The sequence below is a fragment of the Scyliorhinus torazame genome, chromosome 16 (assembly GCF_047496885.1).
Source record: "Scyliorhinus torazame isolate Kashiwa2021f chromosome 16, sScyTor2.1, whole genome shotgun sequence".
NCBI classification, from domain to species: domain Eukaryota; kingdom Metazoa; phylum Chordata; class Chondrichthyes; order Carcharhiniformes; family Scyliorhinidae; genus Scyliorhinus; species Scyliorhinus torazame.
In genome coordinates, this window is record NC_092722.1 from 10,048,676 (window position 1) to 10,067,778 (window position 19,103).

Genomic DNA, 19,103 nt, shown 5'->3' on the forward strand with positions numbered 1-19,103 from the left:
CCAGGTGGCTACAACATATAAAGAAAGATTGGATCGACTGGGCTTGTACTCACTGGAGTTTAGTAGGATGAGGAGGGGATCACTTAGAAATGTACAAAATCCTGATGGGACTAGACAGGCTGGATGCGGGAAGAATGTTCCCGATGTTGGGGACATCCAGAACTAGGGGCCTGCAGTCTAAGAATAAGGGGTAAGCCATTCAGGACTGAGATGAGAAACAACTTCTCTCAGAGTTGTGAATTTGTGGAATTTTCTCCCACAGAAAGCTGTTGGGGCCGGTTCGTTGGATATATTCAAGAGCGAACTGGACATGGCCCGTGGGGCTAAAGGGATCAAAGGGTATGGAGAGAAAGTGGAACTGGGCTACTGAATTTGTATGATAAGCCATGACCATATTGAATGGCCGACTCCTGCACCTACTTGCTATGTTTTTACGTTTTAAAAAAACTTGGCATTTATATTTTGCCTTTTGTGACAACTTTACAGGCAATTAAGCACTTTTGAAATATAGTGTCATAATAGTGAAGGAAAAACATTGGATTACATCTGGCAAATTGGACTTTAAATAAACTCTGGGAGTTTTTTATATAGACACAACAGCACAAAGACGGCTGAGGATGTACAACCTGCATCTGGTGAACTGCTAAAATTGATTACATTGGTATTTGTGTCTGTATCATTGGGTGGATATGTGGCAGCGTTTGCCTGTTTCCACATGTGTGTACTGTATGTGCCTGTCCACATTTTGGGGTTTTAAAGAGGCGTGCGTATGGAGGATTTTAACTCTGTGCCTGTGTGTTTCAGTGTGTCCTATTCAGGGTAGTGGCAGTGTAAACTGCAGAGGGGCAAGTGTTGCTTGTGTGTGCTCAGGAGAATCGTCAGCAGCAGAATGTGTCCAGTCCGACAAGGAAGGAGATTCTGCTGAACTTGGGCTCTTGAAAATGAGGTGGGCCAAACGGATCAAGTGATCAATGGGGAGTTATTTAGGAGACAGTGATCATTGTCTCATGTTTAGGATGACCTTAGAAAAGGATAATGGGCAATCCAGAGAGAGAATAATTAACTGGGGGCAGAGCCGACTTCAATGGGGCAAGAACGGAGCAGGGTCAGAGGGACTGGAATCCAAGGTTGACAGGAAAAGCTGTAGCAGAACAATAGGCTACCTTTAAAAAAATAAATGTCTTGGGTACAGTAAAAGTACATTCCTCCAAAAAGAGGACAAACAAATCCAGAGCTTCCTGGGTGACATTAAGATAGCAAAGAAAGATTTTGCTTATGCCAGGTGTCAGAACCAAGCTGACTACCAAGAGTTTCAGACGGAAGGTGAAAAAACAAATAAGAGAGGCAAAGAGAGATTAGGAGAAAAGACTGGCAGCCAACATAGAGGGGAATCTCGAAGTATTCTATCAGCACATAAATGGTAAAATGAGTAATAGTGCCAATTGAGGACGAAAAAGGGGATTTGCACATTGTATCTGAGGCGTTACGTTAACACTTCGGTAAGGCGGCACGATGGCACAGTGGTTAGCACTGCTGCCTCATGCCACCAAGGACCCGGGTTCAATCCCGGCCCCGGGTCACTGTCCGTGTGGAGTTTGCACATTCTCCCCGTGTCTGCGTGGGATTCAGCCCCACAAATGCAAAGATGTGCAGGGTTGGTGGATTGGCCACGCTAAATTGGCCCTTAATTAAAAAAAAAATAATACTTTGGCACATCTGTCTTTACCAAGGAAGTAGATTCTATCCAGGAAACGGTGACAAATGAGGTAATTGTCACTAGAAAGGTTCAAAGTTGATAAGGTGGTGATTCAGATACATTGCTGGCACTTATAAAGTTGACAAGGCACCGGGACCAGATGAGATGCGTCCAAGAATATAGAAGGAAGTGAGAGTGGGATTTGCACGGGTGCTGGCCATAAACTTTCAGTCTTCCCTAGATTCAGGAGAGCTGCCAGAGGACTGGACAATTGCAAACATTTACATTTTTGTTCCAAAAAGTTTTAAGGATGAGCCCGGCAGTCACAAATTAATCAGTTTAACTCTGGTGATGGAGAAGCTTCTAGAAACATTCATTCAGGATAGAATTAATAGTCACATGCAAAAACGCGGGTTGAATCAGAAGAGTTGGCGCTGATTTCTAAAGGTTAAATTGAGTTCAACCAACCTGCTGGAGTTTAGGAAGGATGTGAACTCTTTGGAGAGAGTTCAGAAGAGGTTTATGAGAATGGTGCCAAGATGAGAAGCTTCCGTTCTGAAGAGAGATTGGAGAAATTGGACTGCTCTCTTTAGAGGAGAACGCTAAAATGAGATTTGATAGAGATGTTCCAAATCACAAGGGTGCTGAACAGAGTAGAAAACCTGTTCCCAGTGTTACGATCCAACTTGATGTTTGGAAGATCCCAGAATGCAATATTGGCTCAAAAGACCACAACTATTAACTTTTTAAAATAAAAGGTGGAGGAACAGGGTCACAGGAACGCTAATTAATTTTAACAGGAAAAACCATTAAACATGAAAAAATTTGGTTATGATACGATACTTGTTTCCTCTCCCTTTAGCGTAACAATTTTTTGGATTAAGATGATTACAAATTACATCTTAATCTACAATAGTCTCATTAACATAAAGTCCCTTTTAAGCACATGAAATGACTTTGTGCAAATACACTCTCCACTCTGAACCTCAAGTGAATGTTTGTGGATGTCTCCTCAGAATTCCCCCCAGATGATTGTCACGCGAGAGTTTCCAAACTCCACTCCCAAAAACACACTTTAAACTCTTCTCTTATAAGTATGATTTTCTTTAGTGGTTTGAACTCAGTAATCCAGAACCAGGTTTTCCAAATGGCACTGTTAAACAAACCTTCTGCTCCATTTTTAACTGCAAATCCAGTCCAGGGTTTTACACCAACCCCTTTAGGATGTTGTTTTGTCTTGACTGCTGTGCAAACTGCTCACAATTGCTTTAACTCTCGATTCCCAGACTGTATTTAAATGGTATCAGGAACTTGTTTTACCTCTGAAGGTTGCTGCACCACTTTAAATGTGGTTGGTTCAATTGTCTCTTTAACTCAGAACAATTGGTTTACACTTCTTTGAATTATTCTGAACCATACCTTGGTCTCTGTTCACTTAACTCCAGACTTCTTGGGCACTTCTCCTCATTTCTCTAGTTTCCTTAACTAGCTGGACTGATTTCCAGTATCTGTTTTCTTATCCATTACGTCCTGGTATAGATTTTCTTCCAGCAAAGCTGAGAGAGATGTTTCCATTCTAGCTTTTGGAACGAACTGCAATCAAATTAGCTAACTAAAACTGAAAAGCCTCGCCACCTTACAAGGCCCCAGTTGCTAACACCCACATGCTTAGCCTTTTATTTATTCTTCACACCGTAGACCTCTCTAAGCGCAATAGAATCACAGTTGCAATTTAAACCAACCCTATGCATACAAACACCTTGGTCCAACATGAATCTAAATCCACTTAAAACTATACCTTATTTCTAATGTTTTCCAATACAAATATAAATCCCTTAAAACTGCTTTTATTTTGCTAATATCACTCGTTAAAGAATCAAGGTAGGAGGGCACAGTTTTAAAGTGATATGCAAAATAAGTAAACGTGATGGGAGAAAATCTTTTCACTCAAGTGTTTCAGGTCTGGGCTGCACTGCCTGGAGGCAGGTTCAATCTAAGCATTCAAGAGGGTATTAGATGATAATTTGAATAGAAACAATGTGTCGGGGTATGGGGAAAAGGCAGGAGAATGGCACAAAGTCATGATACTTGTTTAAAAAGCTGGTGCAGACAGGGTTGAATCATAGAATCCCTACCGTGCAGAAGGAGGCCATTCAGCCCATCGAGTCTGCACCGACACTCCAAAGGAGCACCTCACCTAGGGCCACATCCCTGCTCTAATCCCATAACCCCACCTAATCTTTTGCATACAAAGGGACAATTTAGCATGACCAGTGCACCTAACCTGCACAACTGTGGACTGTGGGAGGAAACCGGAGCACCCGGAGAAAGCCCACGTATACACGGGGAGAAGGTGCAAAATCCACACAGTCATCCAAGCCGGGAATCGAACCCGGGTGCTGGCGCTGTGAGGCAGCAATGCTAGCCACTGTGCCACCCTGCCATCCCCGATGGGCCAAATGGCCTCCTTCTACCCTGCAACAATTCTGTGATTTAAATACCGGATTTACACTTATATGAAATTAAATCTAACTTACTGGAATCACATCTTCCAAACGTTTTTTTTTTTAAATTAAGCTGGTTACTATTGTTATGATGCCTTGCTGCCAGATGGCATGAGATAGTAGTTGGTTTCCAACTTTAGAAAGATTTTTAGAATTGGATTTTCTTGAGAAATAGATCTTCATCTCTCGTGGGCCATCAAGTGGGTTTGCAAATGGTTAATGAAAAGGAAATACTTGAACTCCATTCTTTAACTTTGGTGCAGCAAAGTTAAGTGGCTTACTCTCCATGTAAGGCAGGATGGTGAATCTCCAAGTTGGCCATTAGCTTTTATGGAGAAAAATAATTGCATATTTTATCTAAAAGTTATTTCTTGCTTCGAGGATGCCCGTCCATACTTTGGCTTTTGCAAGTAAAAGGAACCGATTTAGTCCCGGGTGCAGAATGTAAATTCTGCAAATCATTTTGTTACGTAGCAGGAAGTGTGAATCCAGTCTTGTTTAATTCCTCTTTCAAGCAGGCAAACAGTTTTGCATCTACTTAGTCACTCTTTCATTCTCTCCTGAAAACTACTGAAGAATGGGAGCAGTGCGAGGTCACAGGAGCAAGTCGCCAATCTTCAGATCAAAGAAACCCTTGTGAACACGGCTGACATCGAGGCAGCTATGGCTCAGTGGAAAGCATCCCATTGCCTTCAAGTCAGAAGGGCATGGGCTGAATGTTCTCCCCCCCCCCACCCCCCCACCCAAAGACTTGAGCAGGAAATAGCTTACGAGCTAATGGTGCAATGCAGGAGTGTCACATTAGAGCACCTGCATCTGGGTGAGATGTTAAACCGAGGCCTTGTCTGTCCTCTCCGGTGAGCATGACATAGTTAATAATCTTTATTAGTGTCACAAGTAGGCTTACATTAACACTGCAATGAATGTACTGTGAAAAACCCCGAGTCGTCACACTCCCAAATCTGTTCGGGTACAGAGGGAGAATTCAGAATGTATAATTCACCTAACAAGCACGTCTTGGATGGATGGATTTTGTTTATTGTCACGTGTACCGAGGTACAGTGAAAAGTATTTTTTTTGCGAGCAGCTCAAACAGATCATTTAGTACATGAAAATAAAAAGAAAATACATAATAAGGCAACACAAGGTGGCTTTGTGGGAGGAAACCCACGCAGACAAAGCACATGCAGACTCCGCACAGTGGAGTTCTCCCTAACCTTCTGGCCAATTGGGTCATGCAATGAACAATATAAAGTCTTGCAGCGATCAGCAAGAGCTGGACAGAGAGAGCGCCATTCCCAAATTCTGCCTCTAGTCTGCGTGGAGTTAACCGATCACACCCTCAGTGTTGTGGAATGCACCACAATTAGCCACAACAACCACAGGGAAAAGGGGATTGCTGAAGAAAAAACATTTGGGGTTCTTGCTGCTGATAACAATCCAGTTCCCCACTCCACTATGAACATCGCATAACAGTTTCAAGTATTAACGTGATGGCTTCAGCAATGAAACCACCTGCCAATCTCCCACCAATCACATATCAAACGGTGGTCACTTGAGGCACTGGAAGACGAGATAGATACAGAGGAAGCAGCAACCCCAGGAAGGTGCTAGTATTTTAGAGGAGCAGACGGGACGGAAGATTTTGGGTGTCGACATTGCAGCAAATAGTAAAAACAAATAATTATTTTACACTTTGCAAGGTGTTCCACATTAATTTGCTAACAGAACAGCTAGCCCTTCGCAAAAAATGGTTGCATTTGCATTTCTGACGGCGAGATAGGCGGAGGAAATTCGGGTGGATAAGACTCCAGCCAAATCGTAAGCTGAAGAGCTCACATTGACACCCAACAGTTCAACTGAACAAGAGACAGTCTGAGGATCTGCCAGAGGTTAATTACCCTTGTGTAATGTGTCAGCATTTCAGATCAGACCATGTGATCCCTTTAAAAACTGTTTATAGACAGACTTTACCACCAGTTGCCAATTAAGATGTCTGAGAACAACTGACGACTGCATTATTGGTTGCTACATTGTCCTGTTTGAACAGTGAACACGTCAAACTAAGAGAAGAGGTCATTCATTTCAAATATTCAGCGTAGCTGGAACAGAATCCTGTTTGGGTGTCTGGGTTCGACAGTGCAATTTTTTTGTTCTGAGACAGCTTTCAGATTTTAAAAACAGACATTCCAGCGAAAACATTTTAGGAAGAAAAAGACAGTTAGGACCCGATCATTTTAACCACATATGGCAAAACGGGAACTTGGCTACTGACACAATTGGATTAATTTGGGACTTTTCCTGCAAGCAGACTGTTTAAAAATGAACACATAAGTCTTCACATCGCTGTGTGTCCAAGCCATTAACTACTAGGATTTTAATGCCGATTGCAACTTCCTTTTAATAAACCTCTCTCGTCTCTACCTCCTCAAGATTTACCTGCTGGCATGAACACCCTGATCAAAACTTAAATGCTATATGAAGGCTTGCAAAGAGCTGTTTGAGGAATAACCATTATCCTTCACACTCAAATAATGGGAGACTTTTTTTTGCTGAATCAAGCTTGACTGAACTTTAAAATTGAGGTTTGCAGACTAAAATTCCCTTTCGTGTTCCTCTTCTTGTCCATTTCAAAAAAATATTGCTCCCCCAGATATTAATGACCAAAATTCGAGGATTTCACCCATTAAACCATCCCCAATTATTGCAGCACGGTAGCATTGTGGATAGCATAATTGCTTCACAGCTCCAGAGTCCCATGTTCGATTCCGGCTTGGGTCACTGTCTGTGTGGAGTCTGCACATCCTCCCCGTGTGTGCGTGGGTTTCCTCCGGGTGCTCCGGTTTCCTCCCACAGTCCAAAGATGTGCAGGTTAGGTGGATTGGCCACGATAAATTGCCCTTAGTGTCCAAAATTGCCCTTAGTGTTGGGTGGGGTTACTGGGTTATGGGGATAGGGTGGAGGTGTTGACCTTGGGTGGGGTGCTCTTTCCAAGAGCCGGTGCAGACTCGATGAGCCAAATGGCCTCCTTCTGCTCTGTAAATTCTATGAAAAACAATGCAGGTTTAGCCATCATTAAGCAGCTGATCATTCTTTAGTTGCCAAAGGCAGATCAGACCCACATAAACAGAAGTAAAGCAGCAAGACATCTCTGCCCTCTTTGACAAATAACCACAAAAGAGTCATTTATTCCAAAAGGATTCATCATTCCACCATGAAAATAACATGACCTTTACATGGATTAAATTCAGGAAGCCTTCTCAAGTACAAAGGAAGCTGTTCAGATTTGATCTACAGTGCGATTCGTCACAGACCCCACTGTGGACCCACTGTACTGGGCACGTGTCACGCCATCTTGAAACCTACCAGGTGAGAAAGTGTCCGACGAGGAGTCAGATTGGAGTCGAAATGCAGGGGTAAATATCCCGGTCCCGTCCCCTGCGGGAATCGTCACGGTGGGACGGACTATTTGATGTGAGCCGGAGATTCCAGCCGGCGGTTTCAGGGTGGGCAGACCGGAACATTCCGCCGTTCACTCGGCTTCTCTCTCCACAGATGCTGCCAGACGTGCTGAGTATTTCCAACATTTTGTTTTTAATTTCAGATATCCAGCATCTGCGGCATTTTGCTTTTATTAACTTCAACTTTACTCTTTCATATTTCCCATTCTTTGTGCTTTTCCAGAGAAAGCTCATTGAAAACACTGCCACTGGATTAAAAGTACCCCCTCCACACAGTGGCACAGTGGGTTAGCACTGCTGCCTCACAGCGCCGAGCTACCAGGTTCGATCCCGGCTCTGGGCCACTGTCCGTGTGGAGTTTGCACATTCTCCCTGTGTCTGCGTGGGTCTCACCCCCCCAAAAACCCAAAGATGTGCAGGTTATGTAGATTGGCCATGCTAAATTGCCCGTTAATTGGAAAAATGAATTAGGTACTCTAACTTTTAACAAAAAATAAATAAAAGTACCCCCTCCAACACAGAGCTGGCACGAAGGCAGGTAGAACGAGAGACTTGTGCCACCACTGTATCATTTATTGTCCCCCAGACGTCTACACATATAGTGCCTGTCTGACTGGGGAAAAACTGTATTAACAAGATTAAGTCCCGCCCATTGGGCTAGACTATTTAAACATTTGAAAACATAAATTGCGACCCAAGACATTAGAAAACATTCGGGTTAATCTACATTGTTAGAACATAATTAGACAAACCACAAAAAACAGAGAACACATTTCATTTGAATATGCAATAATTCAATGTGTTTAACAATACTTCCCACCCCACACCCCCCCGTTTCATAAATTCAAACCCTTTGCACACATCCATAGAATCCCTATAGTGCAGGAGGCCACTCTGCCCATCAAGTCTGCATCGCCCACTCCCCTGCCCTATTCCCAAATCCCTGTAATTCCACCCAACCTTCACATCTTTTGGACACTCATTTTAGCACAGCCAAACCACCTAACCGGCACATCTTTGGACTTGTGGGAGGAAACCGGAGCACCCGGAGGAAACCCACGCAGACACGGGGAGAACGTGCAGACTCCGCACAGACAGTCACCCAAGGCCGGAACTGAACCTGGGTCCCTGGCGCTGTGAGGCAGCAGTGCTAACCACAAATGTCAGTTGCGGGTTTCACTTTCACACAGGCATATTAACAGTTCTCTGTATGGGCATCCCTTTTCCCCACTTTGGGTCCTAGCGGAGGAATGCGGAAACCATAGCCCATGAACAAAACACTCAGGTGGTACACAGACCTTGGTTCCTCCTTTTTCCTTTAACGGAAAGAATTGAAAGAAAGGTAATCAAACAATATAGATACAGTGGCACAGGTGACGTTTTACAAAGTCAGTGGCCAGTAATGTAATTTGTGCAACTAAACAAGATGTTTATACTTTGTTTCGGAGTGTGTGTGTGAGTGAGAGAGAGAGATGTTTTTTTCTTTAGAAATTTAGAATACCCAATTATTTTTTTCCCAATTACGGGGCAATTTAGCATGACCAATCCACCTACCTTGCACATCTTTTTGGGTTCTGGGGGTGAGACACGCAGACACGGGGAGAATGTGCAAACTCCACACGGACAGTGACCCGGGGCTGGGATCGAACCTGGGTCCTCGGTGCTGCGAGGCAGCAGTGCTAACCACTGTGCCACCTGAGAGAAATGTTTTTTTAACAGGGATCTGTCACAATACTTGTCTGGTAATGCAACTTGTATTTATAGAGCACCTTCACTGTAATAAAATATCCCAAGGCTCCTGACAAACAAAATTAAAAGCTGAGCCACATGAAAGGAATATATTATTAGGAACATAGGAAATAAAAGGAATAGGCTATTCAGCCCATCGAACTTGCTCTGACATTCAAACAGATTATAGCTGATCATCTACCTCTATCCTATTTTTCCCACTATTCCCTGATGTCATTAGTACCTAGAAATCTATCGATCTCAGTCTTGAACATACTCAATGAATGAGCTTCCATAGGCCTCTGTGGTAAGGAACTCCAAAGATTCACTACCTTCGGACTGAAGTAATTTCACCCCACTCGGTCTGAATGACCTGCCCCTTAAGGGATAGGCTTTGAGGAGCGTCTTGAAGGATGTGAAAAGTGGAGGGGCAGAGGTTAGGATTGGGAGGGAGTTCCCAAGTTAAGGGCCCAGGCAGCTGAAGGCAAGGCCACCAAGTGAAAATAAGAAGTATTCAAGAAGCCAGAATTGAAACCAATTTAAATCTAAAAATTGCAAAAACAAAGTCTCCTCTGAATGAAAGTGGGATTCCTACTTAATCATAGAATTGTACGGCACAGAAGGCAGCCATTCAACTCTTTTTGTTGTACCAGCTCTTTGAACAAGTTAGTTCCAATCCCTGCTCTTTCCCCAAAGCCATGCATTTGATTTATATTGGAATGTTTCCATACAAAACAACTAACAGGTTTTATGCAGATGGATAGATTCCATAAAGGATAACTAACACTCTGTTAACAAGGCTCCGCACTGTTCTCAACATCAGCCAATTAAACATTAGGAAGACTGAAACCATTGTCTTTGGAGCCAACGTAATGTTTACAACAGCATCCCTCGCCACTGTCTCAGGCTGAACAAGGCTGTTAGCAACCTAGGTGCGCCGATTTGACATCGAGGTGACCTTCCGAGCCAAATCCTCTCCATCATCAACACCACCAACCATCACCCACCTCCATAATATCTCCAGCCCTGACTCAGTCCATCTACTGTGGAAACCCTCACACATTAGACCAGACTAGACTATTGCATTGCTTTCCTGCCTGCCATCCCATTTTCCATCCTCCATTAACTTGAGCTAATCGAAAACTCTTCTGCTCATATGCCAGCTCATATTACCAGCTCTAGTGGCACAGTGGCTAGCACTGCTGCCTCACGGCGCCGAGGTCCCAGGTTCGATCCCAGCTCTGGGTGACTGTCCGTGTGGAGTTTGCACATTCTCCCAGTGTTTGCCCACACAACCCAAAGATGTGCAGGGTAGGTGGATTGGCCACGTTAAATTGCCCCTTAATTGGAAAAAATGAATTGGGTACTCTAAATTTATAACAAAAAAATATATATTATTAGCTCCATTTGCTCATTACCCTGGTTCTCACTGATTTAAACATCCTTACCCTTGCATTCCAATAACTCCATGGGCCCCGCGCCTCCCAATTTCGATAACCTCCTCCAGCCCTACAACTCGCAAGAATTTTGCTTTCCAATGTTGGTTTCTTTTAGCAGCCGTCTTCAGATATAGAAACATTGAAATTCGCTTCCCAAACCACCCCATCACTGCTTCAAGGCATTTCATGGACCTACCACTTTCATCAAACATTTGGGCCCTTGTTTGAACATCTCCCTCTTTGGCTTGACATCAATGTTTTCAAGTCTTATTATGCTCCGTGAAGGTGCTTTGGCAAGTTTTTAAACATTGTTAAAGGCACTATACATCTGCTCAGAATGCCAATTCATCAAGCTGCAACATGCTTTCGAGTCCCAACACCTTATTGATGAGGCGGAGGAGCAGCAAAGAAAAAGAAAAGATGCACTCAGGAACCCGCAACCTCGTGGGATGTCCTGACTTATCTACCCAAAGAGACACACACAGGAAGTTCGGAGGATGCAAATCTTGTAAGTAACTCACTTTGCACATACATGACCAGTGAGCACTCAATTGTTCAGCAATTGGGAAGATTTTAAGGGAAATTATGTATAAATAAAAACTTTTATTAAATCAGATAAATGTTTACTTGTTTCTTGAATCTAATCTGGGCACCCACACAGCAAGGACCCTCATAATAAACCCTCAGTAAAAGCACCATGTAAAAGGAAGCCATTATCACTTATTTCGACTGAATGTTACTTTCATCATTCCAGTGTGTAGCACAGGCCTACACTTGGCCTAATCACAATAAAGTATTTTCCTTGGTCTGTGGGAGGTAGTAGCGACTTGGCAGAGGAGGTTGACCTGGAGGCGATTTTACTTAGCTCGGATTACTTCCAGGCAACATTTGGTTGCCCCTTTCCTCTTGGGAGTTTCTTCAGACCCATATAATTAAAGGGTCCCATGCTCAGGGTTATGACCCCCATGGCCAATGACAGAACCAGCAAAACTTCAGTTATGGTGGAGGAAGAGCTACAATCGAGGCACAATAGCAGTCTACAGGTAGTGGATCCTTCCGGAAGAGGACTTGTGTGTTCCAAACGCGAGGAAGGTAATGGGAAAGCACCCCAGATGCTTTTCCTTAGTCACATTGCTCATTGAAATTGAAAGTAAGTGACGTCGAAGGAAACCACAAGGAGTGGAGAGAAAGCCTACCCTTAGTACATGTGGATAGTGGTATTGATCTGCCTATGTTATTGCACCACATTCAGGGTGAGAAATGCTACCACTACCGACTCTGGGATACCCATATTGTCAATAAACATCCACAATCCTCCTCCTCCAGCTGCCATGCACCATGAGGGCAGTTGTGACCATCAACTTCCATTTGATTGATCATTGATTAGACAAAGTACGGCGGTGCTTTAGCATTGCCTTCGGCATTATGGCCGATGTGGCAGCTCTTAAACCCGTTTGGCCATGTTTTTGAACTCTCCAATCACACTAATTTTCAAGCATATAACAAGCTCCACTCACCACTCTGGATACCAAAGTTCATTTGTGATTGATAGAACACATTAAAATGAGAACATTAAAAATTGTTTACTTGGAATTATCCAGTATCAATCCAGCACAACCCTAGTCATAAAACAGATGAGCGGAGCTGTCTCAAACAAAACGGCATTTTCTTATTTAGTACTATGCAGTACCAGCCTTAGCTGGTGCGTGCTCTACATCTAACTGAAGTCAATTAGATTTGTTTTTGTCAACATAATTGGTGGGGTTTTTTCCCCAATTAGGGGGCAATTTAACGTGGCCAATCCACCTAACTTGCACATCTTTGGGTTGTGGGGGTGAAACCCACAAAGACACGGGGAGAATGTGCAAACTCCACACGGACAGTGGGCCAGGATCGAACCCGGGTTCTCGGCCCCATGAAGCAGCAGTGCTAACTACTGCGCTGCCCTACATAACTGGTGTTTTAAACACCCACCCCATGAATGTGTTGGCTCCTGTGATACAGGTCCATGGTATATCATGCTCCAAATTCATGTTTGAGTATTGCCGGGAGAGCAAACGGCAGCAAGGTATCCTGACCAGGGAATGTTGTGTGGTGAAGACAGAGTTCAGTTCAATTTTATCCTCACCGACTTGCAGCATTAATGCAAATCACAGGCTCTAAAAATGTACAAAAAAAACACCATCCGATTCAGGTGGAGATGCAGGTTCCAATCAGCAAACTTTTGATCTTAAGAGCTTAAGATAGCTACTTAAATCCCAGGAGATGAGAAATAAGTAACCCACTGACTTTTAGTTATTGAAAAGAATGAGTGAATCCACCATTATCTTTCAATTAACCCAAAAACCTTTTTCCAATGTTTCTCTCGGTGCTCAATGCACCTTTTAGGGATAAGGGAGAAATTGTGACAACTAACCGCATATCCCCGAAAACAGAGCAATTCCAGTCTCAGAAAACAGGAAGGAGTCTTTACACAACTGGAATATAGCTGAGACATGTTTCTGAACCTTTTATCCTCAAACAACCAGATTAATTTACTTTGCAGGAGAAAAAAAAAAAGTGCTGATAGGTTACATTCGCCTCGCGCCACACAAGTGCCAGGCAATGACCATCTCTTACAAGAGAGGATCTAATCACCGCCCTATGCCATTCAATGGCATTACCAATGCTGAATCCCCTACAATCAACATCCTGGGGGTTACCATTGATCAGAAACACAACTGGACTAGCCACATTAATACTGTGACTACCAGGACAGCTCAAAGACTAGGAATCCTAAGGTAACTCCACCTCCTGTCTCTCCCCTCTCCGCCTCCCCCTCCCAAACCTGTCCACCATCTAAAAGGCACAAATCAGGAATGTAATGGAATACTCTCCACTTGCCTGGATGAGTGCAGCTGCAACAACACTCAAGAAGCTCAACACCATCCAGGACAAAGCAGCCTGCTTGATTGCTACCCGTGCCTCAAAACATTCAAACCCTCCACCACCTGACTAACAGTGGCAACTGTGTGTACCATCTACAGGATGCACTGCAGTAACTCACCAAAGTTCCTTAGACAGCACCGTCCAAGCCCAAGACCACTACCATCTAGAAGGAGAAGAGTAGCAGATGCCTGGGAACCCACCAGCTGGAGGTTCCCCTCCAAGTCACTCACCACCCTGACTTGGAAATATATTGCCGCTCCTTCTCTGTCGCTGGAGCAACATCCTAGAACTCGCTCCTGAACAGCACAATCGGTGCACCTACAACTCCAGGACTGGAGCGGTTCAAGAAGGCAGCTTACCACCACCTTCTGAAGGGCAACTACGGATGGGCAATAAATGCTGGTCTAACTAGCGACACCCACATCCCGTAAATGAAAGAAAGGTGAGCAAGTCAACTCGGATTGGGTGAAGTGCAGTCATGGAGAAAGCAAGTAGGGAATTATATGCTCCTGGGCAATTAAATAAAAAAGGTGCATGGCTTGAACATATTCCTTTTGTTTGCAGAGAACAAGTGTGTGTGTATGAATGTATATCGTTTGCAGTAAGTGTAAATGAGTCACGATAAAAGAGTTCAACTGGTTATCTTAAATTAGTGGTTAGTTGGCTACACTATACTGCTGATCTACAGTTAAACCTGGTTATGCATTTTCTATCTCCCTGCCAATCTCCCTCCCTGCCAGGGCTGGTTTAGCACAGTGGGCTAAACAGCTGATTTGTAATGCATAACAATGCCAGCAGCGCGGGTTCAATTCCCATACTGGCCTCCCCGAACAGGCGCCTGAATGTGCCGACTAGGGGCTTTTCACAGTAACTTCATTGAAGCCTACTTGTGACAATAAGCAATTGTTATTAATATTAAGCCCCCCCCCCCATCCCCAAGATTGGCCAGTCCAGCTGAGTTCCAACAAAGCGGATCTGGGCAAGTCCAGGACTTAGAAATATCCAACAACATTGCCCATTTTGTTTTTTTGCATTTACTGCTATCACCAGACTTTACCATAGCAAAATAGCGTTGGGGTGGTGCAATATGGTGCTGCAAAACATTACTTTCTTTTCTTCATTTAAAAAAATTTTGAGTACCCAATTCATTTTTTCCAATTAAGGGGCAATTTAGCGTGTCCCCCTCACCCTCTCTGGGGGACTCCCGGAATCTGGCACATCATAATTGAAGGTTCTTTTCTTTTTGTGCCTCCGTAGATAGTTCAGGCAGTTCCACCAACACCCCGACTCCCGCCCTCCCACAACCCTACTTCCCCCTCTCTCTCTCTCTCTCTTCCCCCCCCCCCCCCTTACCCTTCTGTTGGTACAGAGACGAGGGTATCTCTCTTGCGCAATTTAGTGCGTGTACCATTTGTTTTTTGTACCACTGTGTTGTGAACTGTTTTAATAATCAGAGTATCCACCCCCAACCCCCTCACGTTGGTACTGAGGGGAAGGTACCTTGTTTCTCCAACATTAAATTAGTGTTTGTACCGTTTGGCCGTGTATATCTTTTTATTAAAACAGTAAAAATATATGGTCAATCCACCTACCCTACACATCTTTGGATTTGTGGGGGTGAAACCCACGCAGACACAGGGAGAATAAGGACAGTAACCCAGAGCCGGGATCGAACTTGGGACCTCGGCGACATTTGGCAGCTGTGCTAACCACTGTGCCAAAAACATTGCTCACTACAGAACTTCACCCTCTTAATTCAACTAGTGTGGTTTGGACATTGTTGTCCACTGTTGATCCCAAGGACAGGTTATATTTTTCACTTTAAAAAAATCCATTAAATTAATCTGTCAGGCATTTGCAATGAAGAGTACCACAACATTTCTTCTATTCTTAATAGACTTTATTAGGTTGTATACAATGTCTACAGCATAGTGGATAAAGAGTTAATGTTTCCAAATCATACAGGACTGCAATAATAGAATATTGTTAAGGACAGTTCAGTAGATTCAAGTTCATGTACATGCTGCACGAGATTAGTGAAAAGCAGGTTCAATAATAGACAATGGGCAGCTTGATGACTGAAATTAAGAACAGATGCACCCCCTCAGTCTGTGCAACATTCTAAAGGGGAACACAAGAAAGGCAACCACTTGGACAGTCTTGTAATAAATTAAAACCGGTTTAACAATCTAGATTGGCATAATATAGTCTCACCCCCTATTTAACACGTTAAAAAGATCCTGATCATTGCTGCAGTCAGCCGAGCAAGTCAAGGACGTTCAAGGAACAGTGGGTATTGGGCAATTATTGGGGCTTTTCAAAAGGTACAATTAGAAAAGCAATCAATTGGTGCAAAGTTTTTCTGGTTGACAAGATTCCCGTTCAACAAGTTGTTGAGCCAAAGAGCTTCAAGTTCACCCGGCAATTATTGCAACCGTGTGTGTGTGCGTGTGTGTGTGTATCAGATACATTTTCATTTTCTTGTAAAACAATCAATAGACTAAAATTCTTTGCTTTGCGGCTCCAACGCCGCTCATTTTAGAGAATCCTTAAAAACGGTCATGTTTACGAGGGAGCGGATGAATGGAAGGAAGGTGGAGATTCATCACAAAAGCTTGCACAGGAGGAAGAGGAGATGGAAGATAGCAGCTCTTCAGCTTCCCCAGGCCAGAAGTATTCAAAGGGAAAAAAACACCCTTACAGATGACACCCCTTTTGTGCGATTACAGCAAAGGATGAAATTAGCAGGTATATCCGGTTAGCATTCGATGCAGTTACATGCTGTATTTAAACTCCAAAGGAACCACGATCAGGGACAATTAGAAGTCACCAAGAAACATCCAAATCAAATGACCCCACTGCAGACCTCACCTACTCCACATTGAAGCTTTAAGCCGACATTTATTTTTTCTTATAAATTTAGAGTACTCAATTCATTTTTCCCAATTAAGGGGCAATTTAGCGTGGTCAATCCACCTACCCTGCACATCTTTGGGTTGTGGGGGCGTAACCCACGCAAACACGGGGAGAATGTGCAAACTCCACATGGACAGTGACCCAGAGCCGGGATTGAACCTGGGACCTCAGCGCCATGAGGCAACAGTGCTACTCACTGCGCCACCGTGCTGCTCATAGCTTTAAGCCAACATAAGCATTTGGACCAACATTTTATTTCCGGTCACATTACACGACCATATATTGACTGTAAATATCTGCTAATGATCAGGTTGGTCAGCCTCTGTCTCAATATTGATTAATATAGAGTTCAATTCTAAGCTATGGACATCACTTGGTAAAACCTTCAGTTTAAAAGTTTGCCCTTAAACAATCCCTTCCCCTCGATACACAGGATTTCCCTTCCAAATACATGACAAATGAAATTGCTTAAGGCTCATTAACAAGGCACCCTACAGCAGCTTTCAATAGATGCTTATTCTTAGAGATGTCGTCTGTACAGGGTGCATTAAAAACTATTTTGGTTGTTCTCTTAACCAGATTAACACCCTGCTGATGAAGTGAAGCAGAATAAAAACCAAGGAAATTGTACAAACTGGCATCAGTAGTGCCCTTACAGAAAAATGTAGATATTTGGAAAACAGCAAGTGTGCATAGAGAAAAAGTGATAAAAGATTAGCATTATTACATGTTGGAGAATATATATGAAAAGCACAGCAAGGACAGGAAACTGAACAAGTGGCATGTATAGCAGGCATTCTGTGGATATCCTATTGCAGACAGCTGTAGGATTTCAACTCCGCACACAACCACTTTTGTTTGCTCTAGAAGTAAACAAAACCCAAACTTAAAAGTTCAATTTTATTTCAAGATAGCTTTAAAACAACCATTTCATTCACATATTGCACATTGGAACCAATCGATGCTGCACCACATTAGGACACATCAGGTATAGTTCCCAAAACTAGTCACTCAGAACAGTTATTTCTGAAGTGAAGCTATTATAGGAGTTTGCTACCAGACCTGCTAGTAAGAGTCTTTGTGGGTTTTTTTTTTTTTTTATAGAAGTGTTTGGCTTAAAAAGACAGCAGTCTTTTAATTCACAATGCAGATATATTCTTGTGCATTTCAGTTACCACGAATAAAGCAATAAGTCAACAAAAAAAAAAAAATAGAGATTGGACCAAACAAAATAAAAATGAAGGTGAGGTAATTTAATAATTTAAAAACAGATTTGGTTTAGTTTTCTACCAGGAAAAAGACCATGGAGGTAAGGAAATCAATAGTGTAACAGTTCCCATTGGATCCTTCAAGGACGCCGCTAATGGGACCAGTTGTCAAAAATTTCCCCTGCGCTCGAATAGCCAACTGATTTTTCACCAACCCCTCCTCTCTTCACTATCCCGAGTACCACCTGGCAGTGTTTATCCATAAAGATTTCTACAGCAGCTATTAATATACTGAATCCTCAGCACTATTTGCCTATGGCAGAAAACAGGGATAGATTTCCATTTTTTGAAAGAGTTTTTACACCAAATTTAAAAAAAAAAAAGGAAAGCTGCTTTTGAAATTAAAAACACCAAGCAAATCCCCCAAATTGGAAGAATTAGTTTTGCATTTTGATTTCAGAAAGGATTAATGGAAAGGTTTGTATTGACATATCCACTAAAATATATATCCACACCCAACATGTAAAACCTCTTTCGATCCTCAAAATTAATTGGATATTAAAATAAAGACGTTTGTTTAAATAAAAACAAAAAACAAAATCTCATGGAGCTGCTGAGCTTTGGGGTAAAAGATGATTTGAGTTTGAAAATAATGCCCACCGCATAATGGATGGAGGATAAGCAGAATAACTGCCTGAATACATGTCTTTTAGAGTCCATTGCTTAAGCCGTCACTGGTACAGAAGGTAACTCTTCAGAGAGGCTGGTAGTGGTAGCGAGTGGATTTCATTCAAGTGATCCTTGCCTAGAGCGACCCGGACTGAACGCCGACAAAGATCCATCAACGGCAGTGGTTCAGCTGGAAAAGGAGAGAAAAATAAAATGTTAAAATACGGCTCCTTGTTGCATGATGCTATATTGCATTGCGTCTACATACAGTAACCAAAGAGCTGTGCAGAAGTTTAAACATGGAAAATATGCACTTCCTCAAAACGTGTTCCAACCTTCAAAAGGCATCAACATTGTCAAAGGTCCAAAAGTAAAAACATATCACCTACCGCACAATTATTCCCCTCCATTTTCACTTACCACTCTAACATACAACTGATTTTATTTAGTGTCCCGGGTTTCATGAATTATTAAACAAATTATTGCAACTACTGAATATTTTCAGGCAAGAAATGCAAAAGGATTTCCAAGTGATATAGTGAAATGACCTGGTG

General features: G+C 42.9%; 1 protein-coding gene across 1 annotated transcript in view; it reads right to left on the reverse strand.

Moving 5' to 3' along the window:
- Window positions 1-15,634: 15,634 nt before the first annotated feature.
- Window positions 15,635-19,103, reverse strand: part of spsb1 (splA/ryanodine receptor domain and SOCS box containing 1) — a 113,352-nt gene continuing 109,883 nt past the window's right edge. The window contains 1 exon segment of the mRNA XM_072477921.1: window positions 15,635-18,739. Within this exon segment, the coding sequence (XP_072334022.1) occupies window positions 18,612-18,739 (128 nt within the window). The 3' untranslated portion in view covers window positions 15,635-18,611.